At 42.6% G+C, this 24,986-nt stretch overlaps 2 protein-coding genes across 3 annotated transcripts; one reads left to right on the top strand and one right to left on the bottom strand.

Annotated features, from left to right (window-relative positions):
• The first annotated feature begins 1,164 nt into the window (after positions 1-1,164).
• LOC306939001 (uncharacterized protein) lies at positions 1,165-9,735 on the top strand. The gene is made up of 7 exons (XM_079523434.1): positions 1,165-1,189; positions 1,838-1,888; positions 3,650-5,298; positions 6,128-6,345; positions 6,609-6,816; positions 7,895-8,019; positions 8,122-9,735. Exons 3-7 carry the CDS (start codon positions 3,721-3,723, stop codon positions 8,156-8,158), a joined length of 2,166 nt encoding a protein of 721 aa, XP_079379560.1. The 5' UTR covers positions 1,165-1,189; positions 1,838-1,888; positions 3,650-3,720; the 3' UTR covers positions 8,159-9,735.
• Positions 8,812-21,301, bottom strand: LOC306939002 (histone-binding protein RBBP4-like). 2 transcript variants are annotated; one of them, XM_079523435.1, is made up of 12 exons: positions 21,143-21,301; positions 19,884-20,052; positions 18,530-18,690; positions 15,955-16,128; positions 15,603-15,718; positions 14,915-15,075; positions 14,371-14,497; positions 13,962-14,039; positions 11,260-11,336; positions 11,121-11,178; positions 10,866-10,976; positions 8,812-10,091 (listed from the first exon to the last, which is right to left on the bottom strand). In XM_079523435.1, the coding sequence occupies exons 1-12, from the start codon at positions 21,156-21,158 to the stop codon at positions 10,029-10,031; spliced, it is 1,311 nt and encodes a 436-aa protein (XP_079379561.1). In that variant the 5' UTR covers positions 21,159-21,301; the 3' UTR covers positions 8,812-10,028. The 2 variants fall into 2 exon arrangements, with proteins under 2 accessions (XP_079379561.1, XP_079379562.1); XM_079523436.1 differs by having other exon boundaries at positions 18,545-18,690.
• Between the last annotated feature and the right edge of the window lie 3,685 nt (positions 21,302-24,986).

Raw genomic sequence — 24,986 nt, 5'->3', positions numbered from 1 at the left:
CTGATGAGTTTCAACCTGTTGCCAGATTGTATAGCCGGTGAAAACAGTTACCATAAGGCTTTTAAGCTTTAAGCTTTTAACTTTTAAGCTGATATCAGTTTTATAAGCCTCTGAAAATGAAAGGCCCATAAGTTTGACTTTGTGGCCATCTAGTGGTATCTGCTATAATATCCCCATTTGCTATTTCCCTACAAGGTTCCAATAAGTGAGGTGGCAACATAATGCGTACTTTACAATGATTCTGAATCCTATTTGCATTAAAAGAACGGTTTGATCGATTGAATATTTTATTGACATTTTTAAAGTACAGCAATACATTGAGTTAAAAATAGCAAACGGATGAGACAAAAAAGCTAAAGGCCTGTTTCCATTGTGGTACGTTAAACTAAACACCTATACCTATGTCTCCACGATATTGACTTTCAGAGATATCGCATATATCGTGATACAGTGACTGCATATTCTATGATTTGCAGTTCTATACCTTCATTGATACTTTTGAAGAACGACGGTATCATTAGCCAAATTAATAAGTAATTTTGGTGTAAATGTTCTGTTACAGCTTTTTCTTTTCGTTTTTGTTACCTGTACTGTTAAGTAACTTGAACAATATAATCCTAAAAACAGCATGAAACAATAGTGATACTGCTTGAAAAAATATTGTGATATTATATTTTTCCATATTGCCCACCCCTAATTCAAATATACAGTTTAAAACTGAACTGTACTGTACAACAGTTCAAGACCACCTGTGGTCTGTCATGTTCGGGTGAGAAGTTTAAGGGGAAAACCAAACCGCCCTCATCTCCTTTGGGGGGAGCGTCAAAGTGCAGGGAGCTATTTAAAGACGGCTCGATAATGAACAGCAATGGGTGTAATCTTGGGATCTGTGTTACTGTTTTAACCCTCAACATAAACATGCTCCATGGCTAACACTTCAGCAACCGTGGAAGCGTACTCTCAACTTTGAAGTCTTCTGGCAAATGAGAGACAAAACAAGCTAAGGAGTGGATAGGACAAGGCATTGGGGAAGCAGGAAGAGGGTGCAAGAAGTGTGACCTCCGCTAGGCTGAAGGCAAGGGGGGAAGATTACGTTTTAACCCGTCTGCATGTGTTTTATCTGGGGCTCAACTCGCAAACCGCTGGACCAATCAGCGTCAACTTTCTTGCACATGCCACCTGTCGGCCAGTAGGCCATGGCATTTTTATGCATTGTTTTCTCATGTCTAATTTTAACTGAAATATCTAATCTATCTGGAATCTGGATTTAATCTATATGAAACATTACCCAAATATGTAGTCATGCATAATAGATGGATAGACTGGCCACACTTCGTGGCAGAGTTACATGCTCCACTGAGTGCATGGAACTCCCTGACTTTGTAGACTGATTTTTGCAGGATATGGGATTGAAGTGGGCAATTGCCTATTTGCTGTTTTTGCACCAGTTGGCTGTCAAGCCAATGATTGAATTCAGATGGTGTGGCGTTGGCACTGTGAGTGAGCAGATGTCTGCCGGGCGCTCCGCGAAACATTTCAGAACAGTTCGTGTCAGAGCCTGTGGGTCTCTTGGGCAAGTTGGGCAGAGAGCCATGCAACTGTGGCCTCTTCTCTCTCTCACTCTCTCAGTGCCCAGTGTTTATTAATAAACCTAAACAGACTCTAGCGTCGTCATGGCCACACATAGTTGCACACTGACTCTAAGGAAGGAGGTCTTGGGTCTATATCCCCCCCTCGTTCCCTCTGTCCACCCCTCTCACTCTAGTGTCCGCCTGCTATTTTACCTCTCATACTCCTCTGTGTCTTTGCCATCCTATCCACAACGTGTGCATCGTAGCAGCATGTCTGGATATTGGACAACGGAGGAGGAAAGGATTTACACAGCGAGGTAGGTTCAAACTCAAAGCAATCTTTGTTACTGACCAAAGACGAGTGGGACAATGGGCATTTTGTGGTATTTGTTTGCTTGGAGTACGCAGGGAGACTGACTTGAGGAAACACTAGTAACACCATTACACCAACAGCTCAACTAGCTCCTCACTGCCTAACCTCGACGTGGCTGTGCACGTGCATGTAAACATTAATTGACCAATTAAATGTGTGAGGGTTTTCAAAACTTTCACAGACCCCCCCAAATTGCAAGTTTGGACAATTCTGTCCTAGGGACCCTGATATGAAAAGATGTTTTGCTTTAAATAATATTGCCTAAATGCCATATGAGATATATGGTACTGTGGTTTCATAGTGGTGATATTTAAACAATATTAGAAGTGACATTCATAACCTTTCTGTATTGTACAAATTTCAAGGGAATTGAAGGTATTGTGAAATCCACTTTTGGCTGTGGACCCCCTGGACCACACTTTGAAAACCACTTCCTTCTGCTAAGGTAGGAGGTTGATGTTGAACCTAGCAGTTTTAGTTCACAGAATGCTCATTGAATGTCGGCCAGTGCTGTTTACAGTTGTCGAGCGTCTGGTGGAATGTGCCCCTGTGTTCAAACCTAGCACTCAAGTTAGACAGCTGGCAATCTAGGAACAGCACCCTCTTTTCTTTGTGAGTCAACGCTCAAGCTAGACAGCTGGTGACACTGCCCTGTCATACTGTGCCAAGCTGTGCCAGGCACTATACTGTAGTTACAATCCCTCAGCCCTGGATGGTGACGTCTATGGTAAAGAATAAAAGGACTTAACAGAGCTAAGATCTAAGCTAGTGATCACGCCAACATAATGATGTCGCTACAGCACAGACACTTTCAGAGATGTCCAAGATGGCTTGGCAAACAGGTGCAGTATCCACAGCGCTATAGACATACTTGGTTAAAGCACTCTAACAAGCGGTGCAACGCTGTGCTTTGCACTGGAAAGTCGAGAATATGTTAACGTTTATTCATGTATAGAAACCACAAGACAAATGCAATGCCTGGTGTGGAAGGAGTGCATGCATGCCATCCCATAGCAAACAGCATGGCGGTTATGTTTTCTAGCAACACATCCAGTGTGATTGACCCCTGAGGCAGCCAAACATAGATGGATACATCTTATATTTCAGCTTCTGCTAATGAGTTGGAATTTATCAAGCAAGTAATTGGTATAGAAATGGTACAGTTGTCCTACTCTACTGGGTTCAGTTTGATCAAATTACTGTCAGAGAAAGCCTACCGTATGCTGGCCAGGCTTGGCAGGCACTTCAAGGGGGGTGACATTACAACTTGATTACTCACCAGGGGGATGTGAATACCCAGTCACTGATACAATGACATAGTTATGACAATATTCCCAATGTGTGTGTCAGTGTGTGTGTGTGTGTGTGTGTGTGTGTGTGTGTGTGTGTGCGCGCGTGCGTGCGTGCGTGCAGCTCGGTTGTCAGTTGGTGGTCCCTGTGAGGGCTGCATGCTATGGCAGCTGTCAATGAATAACATTCCTCCTGCTAATCTCTCCCTCTGCCCCTCGCCTCTTTCCATGCTTCCATATGCTAACATCAGCATACCTCACATAGAGGTCCAGCCATAATATAAACCTCTCTTCCACTGACATGTCATTACAGACCAGACATAGTATTTGCACAATTCAAAAGGACTATAAACAACAACAGATATAATTTGTGTCATCATGTACTGTAACATGTTTATGTTTCTGCTTTCATCAAGGGGCAGGTCTTGGCTATAAAGGAGTCTGTTATATCCAGGTGTAATTAAGTACATGAAGAAAGAGCATTCTGATGGATGACCAGGATGACAATCTGTCATCAGACCCAAAAGGGTTTGCATCTCTGTTCATCCAAGAAAAGGATGGAGTGCAGGAACAAACCGTGCTGGTTGAAAGAGTAGAGTGCAACTCTACTCAATCTGAACTTGCCTTCACTGGTAAACTCCTGAATCATTCGGCCCAAATACGGCCATACTTAATGGAAATGGATGACTTACTGAAGAGCTGCGATGAGATTACAGGTCTTTCCTTTGGCTCTGACTTCATGCCCTTATACACAGATGCTCACCTGAGCGGATCGAAACAAATCAAAGCGGAAGTCATGAAGGACCGATATAGGGAGACTAATGTATCTCCCCAACCGTATCTGTCTACTACCTACATCGACACACGTGTGGATAGGAATGAAACGGAGCATGTCCCAACGCATGCCCACCAGCGGGACATGGGCTTCCTCATGAACAAGTACGGAGAGTCCAAAGGAGCTCCTTCTCAAACTCTGATGCCCCTCACCTCAGCAGGTGCGGAACTAAGTGGAACCATGGCGGAGTACCAGACCCAGCTGATGGGGATGTTGGCAATGCTAGAGAACAGTATGGAAGAGGCTGGCATGGACTTTGATCCCCAAGAATGGGCTACAGATGCAAGCCAAGAATATGTACAAGTTAGACAAGATCATGGTCCTTGCAAAGCCACATCACTGGGGCCAATGGAGGAGGGAGGAAGGATAGTGAGGATAGAGGCCCAGACATCATCATCTCAGCCCTGGGTTAGCCAACCTGTGGATGGGGTTACAGTGCAAGGATCAAGAGAAGAGGTGATGCTTCGCTCTGCAACCAAAGAAAGCACACCCAATCCCTGCATTGGTCATCAGGATAGGGGGCGTGTCTCGGTGGAAGGACTGGAACGGTCAGACACTGAAACTGGTGTCAGTGTGGATTATATAGTAGATCCAGAGACTTGTGAGCCGCAGTTTCAACGGTGGTCCCCTCCAATGACCACCAAGAATACAGGAACATTTGAAGGGGCACACACAAAATATGCGTCTGCTGGCAAAGAGACAAACATAAGGGGACACATATCTAGAATGGATGTAGAGAACAGTGAAACATTGAAACCAGATACAGAGATGGAAGTGACGAGCACGTGCATGGAGAAACTACAGGCACTGGGGGCTCAGGTGAACAAGTGTATCGAGGAGGTCCAGCACCTGGAGAAAAAGAGGGAGGAGCTGCTAAAGGAGGTGCAGAGGCTGCGGGGGGAGGAGGTGGCAACGGGGAGTTGGGAGGAGGAGGAGGAGAGAGAGGAGGGAGGACAGAACACTGAGAGAAAGGTGGCAGAGCTGATGGCTGTGCTGAAGCGGGAGGCCGAGGAGAGCAGGGAGGAGAACAAGAGGGAGGTGCAAACCCTCAGGGAACAGAGGGCAGAGGAGGAGAGGGGGGTGTGGAGGGTCATCCTGGAGAGAGAGGCACTGCAGGAGGAGACCAGGCGGCTGAAGAGGAGGCTATTTGCTGTGGCTAGAGACTGCGCTTACTGCCAGGCCGCCATGAACACGCAGCAACGTGTGGTGGAGAGGTTCAAGACAGAGGAGGTAGGAAGGCCATTGAGCATTTAGTTTACATTTCAGAGATCCCTCTAGTCTAGAACAGACTTTAAGGCCTACTTTTTATTAAGTATTACTTGCTATGCCTCCCATGTCTATAATGCTTTATAAACATACTTATATAATGCATAGCATTAAAGTCTAACACTTACACTACATAATTATAGTTATATAAGAACTCAGAAATACTCATCATGCTTTATAACAAAAATCATAACACAATAAAAAGCATTTTCTAATGATTCGTTCAAATTCAAGTATAAAAGCATTTTGGCTTTTAAAGTAACGCTGTATAATTACAGTTATAAGAACTCGTAAGTACTCATAATGCAATCATAGCGCATTCTAAAGTCTTTCATATAAGGTCACAAATATCATAATACTTCATTCATTTTCTTTTGGCTAAGATTAAAATTAGGGCAATTATAATACATTGATTGTCCAGCAATTGTGAAATGTAATAATACTTGACCCGGCAGCCGGCGAAAACTAGAGTTCTCAAGGCCCGAAAATTAAGGCCCTACCTGGGCCCTCATCAAACCCTGTACACTCAAGACACACTCCATATATGGCCAGTACAGAATTAATTCAATATGTACATCTGACCCCCATCCCAAAGCACCAGCGCTCCCACAGGTTGAGAACCACTGGCATACAGATACAACAATGCTGTATTCTTTGGAATACACCGTCTCTGCCTGAGCTGGGGATCAAACCAGCATCTTTACAGCTTCCGGGGCGGACTTCCTACCTTTATGCCACTGCCACACTGGATATGCAAATAAATGCAATGTGTTCCTTCTCCCCATGCTTCCAGGAGCAGATGCAGTCTGCAGTGCTCCAGCTCACAAAGGAGTGCTCCCAGCTCCGCTCAGATCACCAGCAGCAGCTCTCCAGCTTGGAGGCCCAGTTCAACGCCCAGTGCTCCAGCCAAACCCCCAGTAACACGCAGGAGGAGCTGACTCAGTGCCGGAGGACCTCCTGTGGTGACATGGAGCAATACCTGCAGGGCGAGCTGAAGGCACTTGAGGCCAGGTACCATCAAGTCATACCAGACACATTTAATGGATTTCAACCAGAGAAGACATGCAATATATTATACACATTACCAACTAATTGCAATGATCGTAATATCTGTGCTAGAGTTGTATGTCTGCCGTCTAGTACAGAAAACTCAATGAGATGTATCTTTTGTAATAATGAGTCCTGTATGTGTATTGTTAGGAATAGACACTTATGCTTCAAAACATTTTGACACGAAATATACCTTTGAAATGTTTTTTTGTCTCAATGTCCAGGTTTGAGCCCATGGTTGTGGCCCTGCTGAAAAGGAAGGAGGCAATAGCCACATCGCTGGTCCAAGTCAAAGAGCAGGCCCAGGAGCTCAGGGTTAAGGTGGGCCCCCTGAGGGACGAGAGCCAGAGACTGAGGCTTCAGAGGGCCTGTCTGGAAGAGAGACTCAAACTAATGCACATACAGAGGAGAGAAGACGTGGTGCAGTACAAGGTGAGAGAGAGAAGGCAGGGAATGGTATGGATCAAACTAGGAAGGAACATTAATGTTCTGCAACATATTCTAATGTTCTGCAACAAAGGAGGTGACATAATGCAGCTTAGCTATTCACTTTTTTGCTACCGCCGTCCTGACTTCTCTGGTCACATCCTCTTAGATCAATAAGATTTATAAAGGTAATGGGTCACGCACACGTTACATTCGTTACAAGAACAAGAACCGTTTGAGCTATCCAGCCTTGCAACATGTAATTACAATAAAAGAGAAAACTCAGGGGGGACCCATTCCCTTTATATATGCAGTAGCAGCTTTGCTTACATGATGAAACCTTCTGATGCATTTATCACCTGAACCCTTACAGGACACTGTATCAAGCCTTCTGATGCATGTATCATCACCTGAACCCTTACAGGACACTGTATCAAGCCTTCTGATGCATGTATCATCACCTGAACCCTTACAGGACACTGTATCAAGCCTTCTGATGCATGTATCATCACCTGAACCCTTACAGGACACTGTATCAAGCCTTCTGATGCATGTATCATCACCTGAACCCTTACAGGACACTGTATCAAGCCTTCTGATGCATGTATCATCACCTGAACCCGTACAGGACACTGTATCAAGCCTTCTGATGCATGTATCATCACCTGAACCCTTACAGGACACTGTATCAAGCCTTCTGATGCATGTATCATCACCTGAACCCTTACAGGACACTGTATCAAGCCTTCTGATGCATGTATCATCACCTCAACCCTTACAGGACACTGTATCAAGCCTTCTGATGCATGTATCATCACCTGAACCCTTACAGGACACTGTATCAAGCCTTCTGATGCATGTATCATCACCTGAACCCTTACAGGACACTGTATCAAGCCTTCTGATGCATGTATCATCATCTGAACCCTTACAGGACACTGTATCAAGCCTTCTGATGCATGTATCACCTGAACCCTTACAGGACACTGTATCAAGCCTTCTGATGCATGTATCATCACCTCAACCCTTACAGGACACTGTATCAAGCCTTCTGATGCATGTATCATCATCTGAACCCTTACAGGACACTGTATCAAGCCTGGAGGAGAGCAGCAGAGGACTGAAGACAGAGCTCAACATTCAAAAGCGGAAAACGAAAGAGATGGAAGAACTCAAAGAAAGTCTCAGCAAACAACTCCTCCACTACAGGTCAGACATTCAGACACATAATTCAGTACAAAGTCATTAAACATATAAGGATATTTTTCTTTGTATAATCTAGCCCTAATTATTAAAACATTGTTTTTACAGGGCTGCCATTGAGGACCATAACAAGGAGAAAACATGAGTGCACATTACATCCAGGATTTTAGTGATCTTGTTTGCACACTACAGAAATATTGTTTTATTATAACCACTTAAAATTTTAACGTCCCCAATTTGGGGACATTTTCTAAACCAAATGTGTTTATTTTCAAAAACAGCAAAAAACAAAATCAATATACAAGCTCCACAATGTGTCGCTATGCTATAACGCAAGCTTGTAGATCGGGTTTATTCATTGCACGATTAAGTATATAGGGCTTAAGTGGTCAAAGAGGGCAAGAGGAAGAGCTTTTAACTCATCAAAAGACACTGGAATACAATAACAGACCTCAGAGGACAGGCATCTGTAACAGTTTTGAATAAAAAGGTTTATGCTTTCATTGTAACCTGAGTGCTGCTGATGACTGGTATGAATTGAGTCCACAGAAAGGTTGGTGTACTTATAAGGGCAATGTGAACAGAATGTCTAAACAACAGGACAGGGAAATAGAGTGAGGTTAGGCTGATGGTACAGAAGTGGAGGAAAATGTCACACCAGAGGACAGAGGAGTCCGACTAAATCCACAGCATGACCCACAAGTAATCTTACCGGTCGTTTAAAAATAGTTCAATTGAAATAGTTAATTGCAAGTATACTGAAGAATGTTCCTGGTGATGAGTGAACTATGCACCTAATGTTGATGGAAAAGTTTTTATTAAGAATGCACTCGCTGTACAATTGCAAAATATAGAACATAGAAAAAGTGAACCTACAAATCTACATCACAACATTCACAATAACATTTAGCTGACAAAGAAATCCGACTACCTAATGGTGAAAGAGATTGTGTGTGTGTGTGTGTGTGTGTGTGTGTGGGAGGGGGGGTACGACATATTTGACATGGGAATCAGAATAGTATTTCCAAAATTGGACCCTGAAGTTGGCAGAAAGGGCTGGTGTCAAGGTACAGTTGGAGGCCATCGATATTGTCCTTTTCTTTTTGCTGAGGTTTGCGTGATCTGCGCAAAAGGACAGTTAACCCATTTTGGGCGGGAACCCCTTTTGGTGTTTTAAACATTATGTTATAATTTAGCTATTGAAAAATAGCAGATCTACAAGCTCATAGCGCGCCATCGAGTGGCGTGCTACGAGCTTGTAGGTCTGCTATTTTTGAAAAATCGTGAAAATATTTATTTCAGAAAACTGGAGGATTTAGAAGGATTTTTTTTAAAATTTTGAGGTCAGGCCTAAATGGGTCAAATGATAAGGGACAATATCGGTGGCACCCAACTGTAGGCTACTGTAGGAGTAGAGTGGAGAAGAGGCAGGTTCAGAATGCACCATTCAAACTGTTCAACGGACCGTGGCAGATCGTAAGCAAGCCAAGATCCTAGTAAAAAATCCCAGCAGATTGAATTTGGTCAGGTTCAACTTCAAATTTGTGTTAATGCACCACAAAGACCCCAGCAATTGTGAAGTGAATTTGTTTGTCAAAGAACATGAACAGGATGATGACCATCGTTGAAGGTAGGAGAGGGGTTTTATACATTGGTGACATTTGAACACAATGTGCAGCGAAAGAGAAAGCCAATTAGGATAGAAAAATACACACTTTAAAATGCAGTACAAAAAAACCTGGTGAGACTCATCCGGAAATAAATTACTTAGTTTACCCTACATGACAAGAGCTTTTTCATGTTGGGTACTCCTAAAATGTGACTGTGGGGGGGCTAAATGCAAATACAGGCCAAGTCCTCTCATTTTACTGCACTCCCTTCATTTACAGGCTTTGAGACAAACTCCCAGCGGAAAAGAGGAGCAACTGGAGCGGAGGTAGCTGAGTGAAACTTTTGAGACGGCCTCTTGGCAGTGTATGGTGAGGTTGTGGGGTTAAGAGGTGTATAGGAGTACGTTATGCTGTGGCTTCAGGGTCCGCTGAGCCTTCAGGGTCTTCATCGTTGTAGATATTCTCCGCCTACAAGGAGAATCAGTGAGATGTCACCCAAGTACATTTAAGAACCATTGTATGAAATTATTTAGCAGTAATAATAATAACAGCAGCTCAGATTTGTATAGCGCCAAAGTACCCAAATTCACTTTACATAAAGAAAAGGAACCAATATTAAGAGAAACTAAAACAATGAAATGACGGTGTAGGTAGGCGTCTATAATAGGATGAATTAGAGTAAAATTATACAATTAGATAAAACTGCACATGACAGCTTACCATTTTCCCTGCTGCCTCTCTTCGCTCTGAATAAGCACTCTGCACAGCTGAGCTACCTAGCCTTGTTTTCTCTCAAGCGCGGACTCAGACAGTCAAAATAGACACCGAGCAGGACAATTAGTGGTCTATATTTAACCTGGCATCGCATTTTGTTGCCGACTGCTGCCTTTCACAAACTGACGCATTCCCCTCCATGCTAGAGAGAGGGGGACTCCTGAAGACCATGGCACTGACTGTTACAAACTGCTGCACTCTCTACAAGACACAGTACACACTTTCTTTTTTAAAGTGTTTTGACATAAGTCCTTTACAGTATACATGAACAAATGTAATGGCACATTTGTTCAAGTACTGTATAATGTAAAGGAAACATGTCAATGAAGTCATAGTCATGTTTCCATAGTCATGTTTCCATTGTGGACATTATACCGTTTTTATCCTTGACGTTTTATCCGTTTCTGTGCGAAGCATTTAACCATGACGTCTAATAATAATACAAAAGGCACTGCCTTTGGGCCTCACCATTTGCCAGACTTGCATGATATTGTCTTCAGACACTGAGCAGATGACCCAGGGCTCATTGGGGTTCCAGGAGAAGTCAGAGATCTTCGCTGTATGACCACCGTGGATGAACTAGCAGTGGAAAAAGAAGGCGCATCATAGTCACACATACTAAACACGATTAAAAATAGTATTGGAAAAAAACTTGGAACAGATTGAATATCGTCTTAAAAAAGATCTAACTTATATGTCCAGCAGTTTATTACTGTGTCTCACCAAAAGCTCAGGGGGACCATCTTCTGCGTCTTCTGGAGACTGCTCCTCTCCGATTTTGCTACAAATGAAACAGAAAACGAGGAGTCAAACCTGGTCCAACAAACAATGTCATTTGATAGCAACATGCCTGCTTGTTTACCTGAGATCCCAGACATTGAGCCGTCGGTCAGTTCCACTGGATGCCAGGATGGTCTCATTATGAGGAGACCACTGGACCTGGAAGAAGCAGGCGAGAAAGCTTCCATAAGTCATGGAATCAAGACTGGCTAAGTGTGTCAGAAAGAAATATCAATATTTGTTTAGTCTGTAAAATATTGTAATTGCAAAAATAATTGTGGGGTGCAGGGGTGGGAAGCTTAGTACTTGTTTTTCTAATAAAGTTGTTTTTTCTCATGTTCCCCCATCGGGCCCCCAACATGTAAAGCGTCTTTGGGTATTAGAAAAGCGCTATATAAGTCCCAGATATTATTATTAGTAGGCCATCCACACACCAAGCAATATAATTATAATCATATCACTCACCACCATGGACTGCCACACCACAACGACTATCCACTTTACTTCGAATGGTCTTTTAACACTTTGATTGCTGGAAGATCTCAACAGGCCTATTTGGATGTTGCTGCCATTTAACATTGCACAAAGGCCTTGTTCGGGGGCCCACAGTAAAATGTTCTCTTATAGCGAGAATCACACGCCTACATCAAAAGAAAGCTGAACTTGTCCACTTCAATTAAAAAAAAATACATTTTGATTTTACCATGTTCCATTCTGGAGATATTGACCTTTTTGCAACACCTGCATTTGCCTGGAAGTGGTTATCTTGAACAGCGAGCAGAGTTATGGATGGTTTAAAGTCAGAGACATTGACAGGCAGATATAAAATTGAACCCAATAAATATCCTATACATCCTATACACCGAATGAAAGCCCTGAATGTGTACTTTTACGAGGAAAAGAGTAAACATTGATCCCATGTACAGTTAGACAGTAATTGGTTATTGAATGCAGCTTGTGCCTTATTCACAAAGGCCTTATTCACAAAATAAGGCCTATAGCGACATATAAATACTATATACCGTATGAAACAGAAGACTCTCTGCTTTCATAAGAAAAAAACTTCTACTGTAGTAATAATAAAAATCACACCCATGTGAAGTGAGTGGTGCAACTCTGTCAGAGTTGCACCACTCACTTCACATGGGTGTGATTTTTATTCGGGTCCATGTCTTCTCTGCAGTTATATCTGGTGGGCGCAATGTGCATCCACCCAGTATCCAATTTATGACAAACTGTACATGGGATCAATGTTTACTCTTTTCCTCGTAAAAGTACACATTCAGGGCTTTCATTCGATGTATAGGATGTATAGCATATTTATTGTGTTTATTGTTATATCTGCCTGTCAATGTCTGACTATAAACCTTCATAACTATGCTTTCTTTTTGATGATGATTGCCGCCTCGCCTAATCTATCTCACTGCTTTCATTGTTTTGATCGCAGTAACATTGGGGGGGGGGGGGGGTCATGGGCACATTGGGCAGCAAAAGTCTTGATCCGTACGGCTATAAAAAGTCCCATTCCACCGTTCGGTTCAGAACTATAGTATAACGGTGAGACGCGTTGTCATCAGCTGATTTTGTTTTTCAAGCTAGTGTAGGGGAACATGCCTGGGCATGCTAGCCTGGCACGGCCAGACTCATAGCGAGGGTTCACTGATGTTTCCTCCGGGGAAGAATCTTCAGTGAATCCCCGCTATGAGGCTGGCCAAGCCAGGCTATGGGCATGCAGCTTGGGGGCGATGGAGGGGAAAAAAAGCGTCACCCGGCTGTGATGTCGACGAGAAGGAAAAAATGACTTCCACAGATGACAACACCACGGTTTAGGTCGCGGAAAAGTTCGTTATACATTACACCCGGGTCGATTACGTCCCCGACGCGTTCATTGCGGTCTTATCACTACAATTATAATGAATAAAAAAGCGTTACAATCACACGTCTGAGCGATCTCCGATTATGACGGCTCTGCATGGCGATACGTGATCCACCAACGGAACACTGTCTTGTCGTGGCGGCCCCTCGATACTGTGGTTAGTTCGTAGTATTGTAGGCTCGGGGATCGTTTGGTCGCTACAGTATGAAGAAGGAAACATGCATCTGTCCGTGTGTTGCAGATGTTATGCATTTGCAATGCCGATCTGGCAGCGTTCCGTTCAGCGTTCATCATGTTTTTTTCCGAGAGACAGAGGAGAGCATGTACCCCCTCGCAAGATCCTCCTCCTGGAGAAACAGGAGGGGAGGGGGGAATCAAATGTCCGAGCCGAGGTGGAAAGCCTGGTGAGGCGAGGTTAGGTGAAATTTGATTCTTTTCACACATCGGCATGGGCGCTTACACTGGCTTCTACACGTAAAGCGGCCCGCCCTCCTGTTTTCAGGAGGGGAGGGGTTTTTTTTTTTTTTTTTTTTTTTCTGATCACGTGAGCGGGACTAAGCAGCAATGATAGGGCGATGGTTCTTCATTGTCCGGGTGGGTAAAAAGATGAATGAAAGTATGCTATAAAAAAGTGATTGAAACGTATTGATACGTGATCCGCACCCGACGTTTGATTAATTGATAACGTATTGATACGCGATTCGCGTCGGCTGTGTTAAACAATATATATTTATAGGCCCATAACATTTGCTCAATTCGAAAAAGAAAAAAAAGAAAAAAAAAACATATTGATAAATTACAGCCTTTTGTGGTTTTGGCATTTCAGTCAATAATTTAGGCAATATTGAGATTTTCTTTTCATTTTCAATTCTTTGCTCAGCATTAGACACAAATGCATCCTGTCCTACTTGAAAGATCTCGTCTTTGTGCGACTCAAAGGAGTGCAGCTTCAGTTTCAGATTCCTCAGGTCCCAAAGGGCCACGGTCTGAGAAGGATAAAAGAAAGAGACAGAAACAAGAGAGAAAGTTATTTATCTGTAAAATGGCAGTGCAGTACTGAAGGAGCTATACTCAAATAACTTTATTTCTATTGAAATAAATTTCTATCGAATTTTGACCTTAATGGTCATTCAAGATTCAATTTATACCCTAGCAAGCAGGCAGGCTTGCACCATTAGCTCAATTGTAAAAATGTCAGCACTTGCGCAGGAAGCCGGGTTCAAATCCGGGGTAGGCATGGAAAGTTCCACAGCTTTAATTTAAACAGACTGAAGCTATAATGAACGAACACATGGAGTAGTGAGAGTGTTGCATTACCTTGTCTGCCGAGCCAGTGGCGAGGATGAACTCACTGTACGGGTTGAAGGACAGACAGTTGACCTCTGCTGTGTGGGCGTCCACCGCATGACTGGGCTTGGACATGTTGTTGGAACGAGTGTCCCAGCTGCAAGGGAAGGGGAAAACAAGTAGGATTGTCAGTTAATTGAAATATGAGACGCTCACAAAAAGCAGACTAAACTGATTTATTTTAGTCTAATATTTCAGTGAAATAAGCCATTAAGACCTGAAGACCCAATTCTACAAATGTCTTCTAAATAGTTTTACTACGGTATTCTGGAAAACCTATGTTTCTATTAGTGGTTCTCAAACTATTGCATATCAAGAACCCCAAAAATTACATGTATTTGACCCCCGACCCCCATCTGAGAATATGTTCTTCCAGGGACCCCCCAGAAGCAAAGATAGGAGTTAAAAACGTTTGCGGTGAAAGATTCTCGATTTGCCTAAAAATAGCTAAAGTATAAAATAATAGTTAAAAGCTAAAGTGACATATATATGCAATAGGTTAACCATAACTTACATCATGAGTTTCTGGTCGTCCGCTACAGATCCAAAGAGGGACTCGTGCAGCAAGTGCCAGGAGACATCTTCCACCACCGCAGTGTGGCCAGTGAAGATGGTCTTTGCGTCCACTATCTTACCTTCCTTCGGCACTGCACTGATGTCCCACAGACAGATTGTCTAGATGGGAGGGATGACAACGAGAAAAGTAGAAAGACAGTAGTCTCACGTGGCCAGACGCGTCCCCGTTTTTACTACCCAGTTTCGCACCAGTGAGGGGAGGGAGGGGCTAGCCCACACCATGCCTGCCGCAGTCGGTGCACACAGAAGTCAAGGCAGACGGCTGTGGAACGTGAAGGACTACATGTTGAAATTAAATATAGAAATGATCTAAACATACAGCTTGCTGCTCAGTAGAAATGGAAATGAAAAAACAAGCTCTAAAGATATTTTAAAATATTTTCTTTGTGAACGGAAATTAAAAACAGATTACTCCGATTTCCGAGGTGTAGTTCCAGACTCAATATATAGTATTCAGAGATTGTGGAATAGTTGTCTGGCTAAGCAAGACTAGAAAGATGGAAACAGATTTTCAGGAAGTCATGGACCTACATTTGTAATTCTGTAGTATCAATAATAAGCTTTTAAAGGGAAACTGAACCATTAAGTGGGACTTTCTGTGCCATGTCTTGGTGTGCGTTTCTTACGTGATCATCAGAGGCACTGAGCAGGCAGCCGGAAAGGTTGGGATTCCAAGAGAGGCCGTAGCCCTCTTTCTGATGGCCTCTGAGACGCAGGTCAGGGCGACACTCACCAGATGGATCTGTGAACAACATAAATTATGTAACCGTTTCATGCTCATTCTGACTTACTTGCTTTGTTGGATGTGTTCTGCCCCCCGCCTGACTAGTGTTAATAAAATATACAGACATGTAATGCATATTCAAATATATAACACATGGACATGGTAAATTTGCCAGTGCCCAATTATCACCCAGTTGTCTAAATAAATAAAAAACATCCCATGCCATCTTCATCTGCACTGTGTATTTAAGTTACCGGGTTTGGAGGGGTGCTTTGTGTAGTCAAAGACCAGCACGTCTGATGTGGGGGTCTTGGTGGCGATGATACAGGGGTTCTGGGGCATGTAGCGGGCACGGTTCACCTCTCCCTCGTGGTTGATCTTTATCTCGATCTCAATCTTACCACTCACTGAGCCAAAGCCTCCAAACTCTGCAAGGCAAATTAAAAAGGGTCATGTACACTAACTGAGAACAAGTCAAAAAGCACAATGTTTCCACAGATATCGATCTACTGTATCATGCATAATATGTCAATCCCTCAATCTATGCACCATTCAGCCAGTGCCACTTGATTTTTGGGGAGAATAGGAATATATAGTAATAAATATTCTCTGCTGGTTAGTTTTGTTGGATGTGAGCTGATCCCCAAGTTTCTCCGGTCAAAGAGTATATGTGACACCAAGGTATATTTCAACAGAATAGCAGTTTATTGTCTTCAGTAAGCCATGGTTTATTAGTCATGGACGCACGGCTGCAGAGAAGTGAGTGGTGTTGTAGGGTGTAAATGCAGGTTCTGCATGTTGCCTGTGTGAAGGCTAGAGACTGAGGCCCAGGCTATACGTATATATGGATCTTTTGCAAAACGGATATTTTCGTCCTCCGTTTTAGAAAGAATCCCTGCCCATACGACAGAGATATCTGAGTACACACACACAAACGCAGAATCGCATTGAACACAGGATAAAATCACTGCAGTATTTCAATTGTAGGTTATATTATATTTGATTTTATATTTACACTTATGAGGTGCCAATCATATTTTTTAATGAAGGAATAAGTACCGCATTTTAAAAGCCAACTAAATTGTGAGTGGAAGTGGAACATGTTTCTTTCATTGTCTGTCAGCATGTCACACTATGCGTAAATCTCCAAATCCCAACCTATAGAAGTGTTGCGTCCACAAGCAGTTGTGAGCTTGTAGCGTGGCTATATTTTCCAGGTGTATAATAAATGTCACGTTATAATGTAGGCCAATAAAAGTTCACGCAGGCACATTGTCGGCATGCAGGCACAGTGACAATGGAATGCAGTCAAGGGTGCACCCTTTATTACCTAAACAGGAGAGATGTGCCATATGCACACGGCGACCCACTGTACTTTCTTCTCACCAACAACGCTATTTGATGCGATATTGTATTCACACCTCTCTCTCTCTGCACCCTCTTTCTCTCTCCTCCTCCATGACCATGAAATGGAGAGCAAAATACAGCACGAGAATATAGTTTCACATGCGGCTATGCATACACACATCACGCATAGACTTTGATGCGCAATGGCATTTGGCCTGGGTCCTTATTGGTAGGTTAATATCCAGTTTATCTGTACCTATTCAACCTGTTCAAGCTTCGCACTCAGCACCAATACATCAAATCACCAGTCTGCACTGGACTAGTAGGCTGATATATTTATTATTGGATGAAGCAGAGCAGAGCCTTTGCTCGCTGCAATTGATGCAACATATGATGTTTTAAAGTAGTTAACAGTGATATATAAACATGAACAATCGGATTGATATCCGTGTAGTTTCCATGCAGGCACAAGCTGCATTTCTCACGTAACAATTATATGCGCTAATGAGCGGTGACATCATCGTTTCTCAAAAGCTCCGTTTCAGATGACTACACAGCTCCACTGATCCGGATATTTTCGAAAATCTTCACTTATTTATCAGTTTCCAAAAACCTCCGTTTGAGTGGCCGAAAACGCTGTTTGCGTATGGCTGAAAGGCCCAAACGTACACAAAAATGTGTGTTTTGCAAAAGATCCATATACGTGGAGCCTGGGCCTGAGTGAGGGCTGTGGAGTGAGTGAGGGCTTATATAGAGCACACCTAAACTGTGATTGGCTAATGAGTTGAGTGGTGTGATGGCAAACACAGGTGTCTCATTATGGATGCAGGGAATGGGAAAGGTCCACCAGAGGCTCCCATTCAGACAGCATGAGATAATTCACAACATGTAGGAAAAGGATTAAGAATCAATTCAGTACCAACAAACGTCTGGGACTCTAATTATGCCTGTGTCAGCCAATCGGTCTGTCCATCTGTGCTGGAAGACAACCCCTAACTATTTGAGCATTTAATAATCTAAAGAAAACAGACAAACGGATTCCATGATGAATGCATCACACTAAGGAGATAAGGCCCCTGACATATAGGCCACATAAGGTCTTCTACATTAACCATAGTCAACAAGCAACAAGATCAATAGACATTACATAAGTAGTGTGCACAAAGAACTATGTCGTTTTTGGTTTATTGCCCTAAATATGATAAGAGAGAAGTATTTGTTAGTATCGTAACATAAGATGTCTTCTACTTGTGGTAATTTTCTAGAGTTAGAAGATTATGAAAAAAATTACATACGTTTTGCTAAAGGAGCTTTGGGCCGTAATTTGATTTATTATATGAATATACTGTAAACATGCTGTAATTGTAAAATGGCGACTAATAAACCCATGATGAGGATTGGACATTTTGTGCGCAGGACACGAAAACGAAACAATCGAGCAAATTGAATTAAAAAAAATGTAGTGCAAAGAAAATAGGATACCAGGTAGCTCTTCACCTCCTTTTTCGCTATCGTAATGCGAGGCATCCAGTTGGGCATCGTCGTTAGGCAGCTGGACACTGGCGATGACCAGGTGATTCTGCTCGTCAGACGTGTGCGTGCCCAGCACCAGCCTGTGCACGCTGTAATCCTTCCCCTCCGGTCTGGGGAAAGAACAAAAGCTCAGTCAGGTCAGCGTGTTTGACATTCTCATTCTAACAAAAGCATGTACAGCAGTGGTTTTCAACCAGTGGTCCTTGAGGGGGTTGCAGGTGGTCCCCAACTAAATGATGGAGAGTTGGTAACCAAATGGACCCTTACGGGTGCATTTTGCTTCATTTTACACTCTCAAGAGTTATATTATTGTTAAACATCTGCATTATTTAATTTACAATAAGTCTACAGAGAATGTAGAATAATTGTTATTTTGATCAACGTTTGCCTGTTATCTCTCCTAATGGTACCACATCAATTGGTTGAAAACCACTGATGTATGGCATGAGAGAGAACTAGGGATGCACGATAATTATCGGCACGATACTTATCGGCCGATATCAATGATGACATAATTCCGATAAATCTGATTATTAATAGCTCTGATAATATAATGTGTATATATATTCTTTATTTAATATATTTTCATATGCTTGCAGTTCTGCTAAATTATTTGTTTTATTTGCTGACAAAGCGCCCAGAGGCTTTTGGATCACTTTAAAGAGTGTCATAGATATGATATACTGTATTTGCTTAGGTCAAAGCTATTATTAAATGAACCGTTAATCACTAGTATGTCTTTTTGATGTGTATATTTATTATCGGTTATTAGTATCAGTATTGGTCTAGAGAAGCAGGAAGTTATCGATATCGGTTTAAAAAAAACTATATCGTGCATCCCTAGAGAGAACTGAACACAGAAATATGATAGGTCCAATTATATTTAGTTGCGTGCCAAAACAGCTGATCTACAAGCACACGTTTCGCAGCATGAAAAAGAAATCTGCTAATTATTATATCCAGGGTTAGGTTAATACAGGGTTTACATAGGGACCTCCATTTTCAATACAGAGAATTTTCAATTCATGAGCCAGAAAATAGCAGCCAGGAGAATGAGACTAGCAGGACACTGCCAAAGACACCAAGAGCTGCCAGCCAGCAAACTAGTGCTGTGGGAACCAACACACGAGGACGTCCCACATTAACATATGTGGATGTACTCAAGAACGACGCAGGAGCGCAAAGCACCAACGAGCTGGCCAGATGTATGGAGAACCGGGATGACTGGAAGCAACGATGGAGGGCTCGTCTGAGGACGACCTAGAGAACATGGATGTGCTTGCCGTGTGTGTGTGACATGTACCTGGAGACGTCAGGCAGCCACTGGGCTGTGAGGCTGGGCCATTCCAGAGCATGGGTCATAACCAGGTCATAGAGGAAGGGAGTGTTCTTCTTCCAGATCTTGTACTCCTCATTTATCACCCTCTCCTCCACTGCATCATCAAATGTGCCTGCTGGGAGAGGGGTCAGAGCTACAAATGCAAATTGCAGCATTCGAAGGGGCATTAGCAACATCATTTATTTCATTTACAGTCATAGACATTTACTGGTTTCAACAAACCATGTGCAACCCAGATTCAGCAGAAACAAGGGACAAAATTAATTTCGCTTCTATGCCACCAAAATGTGGAAAGCCCTACCAACAGTCATTAAGACATGCAAATCCCTTGACTCCTTCAAAACTGCTCTCAAAGGGCACCTACGGTAGGCTGCAATTCGAAACTGGCCCCCGTAAAATCTGAATCCCACCCCTTGTCCCACCTCACTGTATGTTTTTTTTCCCCCTTTTTACCTCCTATGATTTCCTGTTTTTGGCTATATAGAAGTGTATAATCGTAGTCTCTAAATGTTTTGATGAATTGAAAATGGTGGACCCTCTTGTAAACAAGTGTATTGCTTTATGGTGTCTGTCGTCCACTCACAGTTAACAGTTTTTGTATTGAGTTGTACTTGAAATGTACTGTAATTCTGCAAACTGTTAATAAATCAATCAATCAATACTATCCACGTTACAAATCTAACTTTTGTTTGGGGTCCAGTTATAGTAGGTCAGAATCTTTCAACATGATTACATGCAAATGTACAGTACTATGAAGCCATTTGCAGATATATCGCCCACTCCATCAATGAGTACTTGACTGATGGCTAACATTACAGTTTACATATTGACAAAGGTTTGTACATTTTAATAATTACTACCGTCCGGTAGCCTAATTGGGTAAACGAGCTATATGTCGTTTGCCAAATCAATGAAATCATATAATCATAACCTCAAGCTAAATAATGTAAGCTAATAACGCTGCGTATTAGCTTACATTATAGCTTTCTTTGAACGCATGTAAACAGCAAACGTTGAAGCACATTTAATCACAAAACACGTTCAATTACATTGTTGTTGTACACAATAGAAACCTTGCGGAGTACCGTAATTAAGATGCTAGCATTAAAGCTAATTAAATTAGCCAGTGTATCCCCGGTATATCCGGCTGGCAAAACATTTACTTGGCTTTAAATGGCAACAACAGCAGGAACAGATAAATGGACACATGTCGTTAACCTTACCTTCCTTTTCTGTCATCGTAGCTAGATGAAGAAGCCACAGATAGTGTGTTAAAATAAGACGAGTGTCGCCGTTTAGTCTCCGGCTGTGAGGCTGAGGCTGCAGCACCAGCTGTGTCAAGTCAGTCAACCACTAAGAAAAGTCACACATCCGGGCAAGCACTTCAAAGTAAAGCATTCCTTTTTTTGTCTGATAATAATGATGAAGAAGAAACACACGCGCCACACACACGCGCGCGCGCGCACACGTACACGCACACACACATACACGCGCGCGCGTACGGTATTAAGCCACAAAAAAGAGATAATTATGTCAATAAAAAGGAAAACTTTTTTTCAATTTGTTTGTTTGCTTGCTATGAATAATATACTTTTCCATACTACACGTTTCGCCCCTTTTCTTTCTTTCTTTGAAATGTACCATTCTACAATAACATTTTCAATCAATCAATCAATCAATCAATCAATCAATCAATCAATCAATCAATCAATCAATCAATCAATCAATCAATCAATCAATCAATCAATATAATAACTCTGGGGAGCCTGGAGGGACGAGGGAGGGAGCCAGCAGCCCGGACAAAACGCTGTTATTTTGAAAGTAAATTTCCGTTTGCTCTGTTGCTCCAGATACGGCTGTCTAGACGCACATCGAACCCCCGCTGGCGCGAGACCGCGACACATCGACGTGCTCTATGCGTGCTCCGTTCGCGCGCTTGGTACAAGCGACGGGGCGGCGGAGAACCAATCAGCACGCACAACACATCCATGAGCTTTCCTTCCATGGTATAGCCAGAAGAGGGCGACAGGAATAGTACTGTGACAATGGCCCCCAGAAATTGGCATACCCCTACCGGGCTGGCTCCGTTCTTTTAGCAAATCTAGAACTTCCTGTTTGAGAGCTAGCAAATTTAAGACATCCGGTTGCTTTCAGAATAAAAGCGTGGTTAATTAAATAATTATTACATTACATTATTAGTATTGTTATTACATTACAGTTATTGTGAAGACACACATTATGTTTCTGTGTAAAAATAAGTAATTAAATAACGTAAAAAAGTTATCTAAATGGATAAATGCCCAAGTCCATGCACTGGAGTGCCCAAGTCCATTCACTGGAGTGCATGGACTTTATAAAGTGGACACTGGACAAAAATCCCTGCTATGTATCGACTAGTGTGACATACGCACATGTCCGGGGAGACCTCCTCTACAACACCACACTGTCCGCTAAGCAGCAGAGGTGTAAAACAAAAATTGGCACGCCATACAGCGAGGTGAAACATAAAAAAATGTCCCATTTCCAGACTAAAGTCAACTAAAGTGGACACTGGACAAAAATCCCAGGGATTTTTGTCCAGTGTCCACTTTATAAAGTCCATGCACTCCAGTGAATGGACTTGGGCACTCCAGTGCATGGACTTGGGCATTTATCCATTTAGATAACTTTTTTACGTTATTGAATTACTTATTTTTACACAGAAACATAATGTGTGTCTTCACAATAACTGTAATGTAATAACAATACTAATAATGTAATGTAATAATTATTTAATTAACTACGCTTTTATTCTGAAAGCAACCGGATGTCTTAAATTTGCTAGCTCTCAAACAGGAAGTTCTAGATTTGCCAAAAGAACGGAGCCCCACACACCAGTATAGAAGAGAGATAGTCACTTGTGACTTACTCACTTAATGTTGTAACTTGTGGAGGCTATATTGTCTTCCATGAAAAATATTTCGAAACTCTGCATGGCTCATTTCAATGCGTCACAGTCAGGGACCCTGCTGACGATTTGGTGGTCCACTGCCTGGTTACCCTTCTACTGCATATAACAGCGCTGCATGATCTCCTGCAGATCGGCTATTTTTGCCGTTTGTGAGGACGCACACATGGGTGCGCAGCCGCGGAGAAAATTGTTATTATGCGAGCCGGCTTGGCTTTTTTGGCACATTTTATGCCCCCCTCGGGGTGCGTATTGTGCGTGCGTGAGAAATGAGAGGTGTGGCGTGGTGCGTGGTAAAAGGTCAAATTGCGTGACTCTCACTCTCAAAGCGTGAGACTTGGCAAATAACAGTCATACAATGTAAAGTTTTCAGTTAAAAGAAAATACTGAAAGAAGATATATAGTATCAGAATTTAAATACATAAATGTACAGTTTGCTATTGAACACAGTGCGCTTTCAGTTCACAACAAACACATTAAAGTGTTTCAGCATCTTGTTCCAACATTTCAGCATGATCAATGATAAACGAGTTTGTTTTTTTTTTTTCGTTTGGTACTTTATTTACAGTTTGCTAATGAACACAGTGCGCTTTCAGTTCACAACAAACACATTAAATTGTTTCAGCATCTTGTTTCAACATTTCAGCATGATCAATGATAAACAGTAAATAATTGTTTCAGCAATAATAGCGTAATTGTGGCCGTCGCACGAGGGAAGTGTTTCTCCTTACAACTGTGCGGCTGATTAACTCATTGGCTATAGCACCCATGTCCAATGCACCAGATGCATTGACGCTATTGATGGCTAGGGCAGCAGCTCGATGGACGTCACATTTCTGGTGCCTTTTGAAGCGCTTTTTGGCGTTTTGCCAGGAAGAAAACCCGTTGCGTGTAAATGGTGTCCATGGTAGTAGAGCACCCAGCTCCATAGCACTAGAGCAAAGCCTACAAAACACTCTGTCTCTAGTAGAGTTGTACGTGATCCAGGTAAATGTCGCTTTCCAGATGGGTTGATATTTGCGACACCTTTTGCGACACCTTTTTTTTTAGAATGATTAGCTCTTAAAAGAGCCGTTGTGTTGGCGCTGACAGTGCTGTCCGCCTCGGCAGCTACGTTGTCGGCGGCGGGCGCCGGATTGGCCGCGGCGGCGGGCACTTGGAACGGGCACTGGCGGCGGGCACTGGACTGGACGAATCTCTTCTTGGCTGGAGGCTTCATCATAGTAATCAAAATGGAAATGAAGCCTGCTGCCCTGCTGTACTGCAATGCAACATTTATACTCTCTACCTGGCAGCAGAACAAAAGCCACCTTATTAGCATTTGAATGAATACCTGTTCGCCCACCCCCACCCCATTCGACTGGTATCACCCTAGCCCAAACATTTAGACTCTCGTAGAGATTCGTCAGAATCGAAAAAAACCTCTACGAGAGTCTAAATGTTTGGGCTAGTATCACCCCATCAGAGCCATATAATAGGCGAAATCATCCGTTATGCAAAAAAGCGATAATGAGACGGCACCCCCCCCCCGCCAATCACTCACAAGTCTCACCGCTGCTGCAAGCAGGAAGGAGGGAAGGTGTGTTTGACATGCAGAAAGCGCCGTAATGTTTAGGAGTAAAACAAAGAGTGAAATAAACAACATATAATGTATGTAGGCTAATGCTAATGTAAGTAGTTGTCAGGGAGAGAAAACGTGTGTGATAGTTATAAAGATAAAAGTTAATTATCTTCATGACAAACTGGCTTGGGAGTTTTGTTTCCAATTTGAGATTATTCTCCAGGTGAGTTTAGCTACCTAAAGTTAGCTGCCCGTAGCAAAGGTCTGCAAATTATGACAAAACGAATGGACTTTGCAATGTTTCTGCGCTGTAAAAAGCTATCCGCAAGCAACTTGAATGCTATAAAAGCTATCTTCCTCTAAAGTTGCACTACCCTCCACTGACAGACTATTCATGAAACAGAAAAGTCCTATCTGATTTTATTAAACTACTTTAAACTCCAATATTGCACCTCCACGGACAGTTTGGGTTATCCTTTGTCTGTGTCAAGACTTTGTTTCATGCCAGCAGTGTTTAGTCATAGTCTCTTCAATAGTTCATTTAGTTTCAGTCACATTT

The sequence above is a fragment of the Electrona antarctica genome, assembly GCF_951216825.1.
Source record: "Electrona antarctica genome assembly, chromosome: 15".
Taxonomy (NCBI): Eukaryota; Metazoa; Chordata; class Actinopteri; order Myctophiformes; family Myctophidae; genus Electrona; species Electrona antarctica.
Note: the sequence above shows the minus strand (reverse complement) of the source record. Positions and strands in the feature narration are given on the sequence as shown.

Coding starts and splice junctions, on each gene's coding strand:
- LOC306939001 (XM_079523434.1), top strand. CDS start 3,721: ATGGATGACCAGGATGACAATCTGTCATCAGACCCAAAAGGGTTTGCA. Junction 5,299..6,127: donor AGAGGTTCAAGACAGAGGAG/GTAGGAAGGCCA, acceptor CCATGCTTCCAG/GAGCAGATGCAGTCTGCAGT. Junction 6,817..7,894: donor AAGACGTGGTGCAGTACAAG/GTGAGAGAGAGA, acceptor GAACCCTTACAG/GACACTGTATCAAGCCTGGA.
- LOC306939002 (XM_079523435.1), bottom strand. Junction 11,179..11,259: donor CTCAATGTCTGGGATCTCAG/GTAAACAAGCAG, acceptor TTTCATTTGTAG/CAAAATCGGAGAGGAGCAGT. Junction 10,977..11,120: donor ATGGTCCCCCTGAGCTTTTG/GTGAGACACAGT, acceptor TTCCACTGCTAG/TTCATCCACGGTGGTCATAC.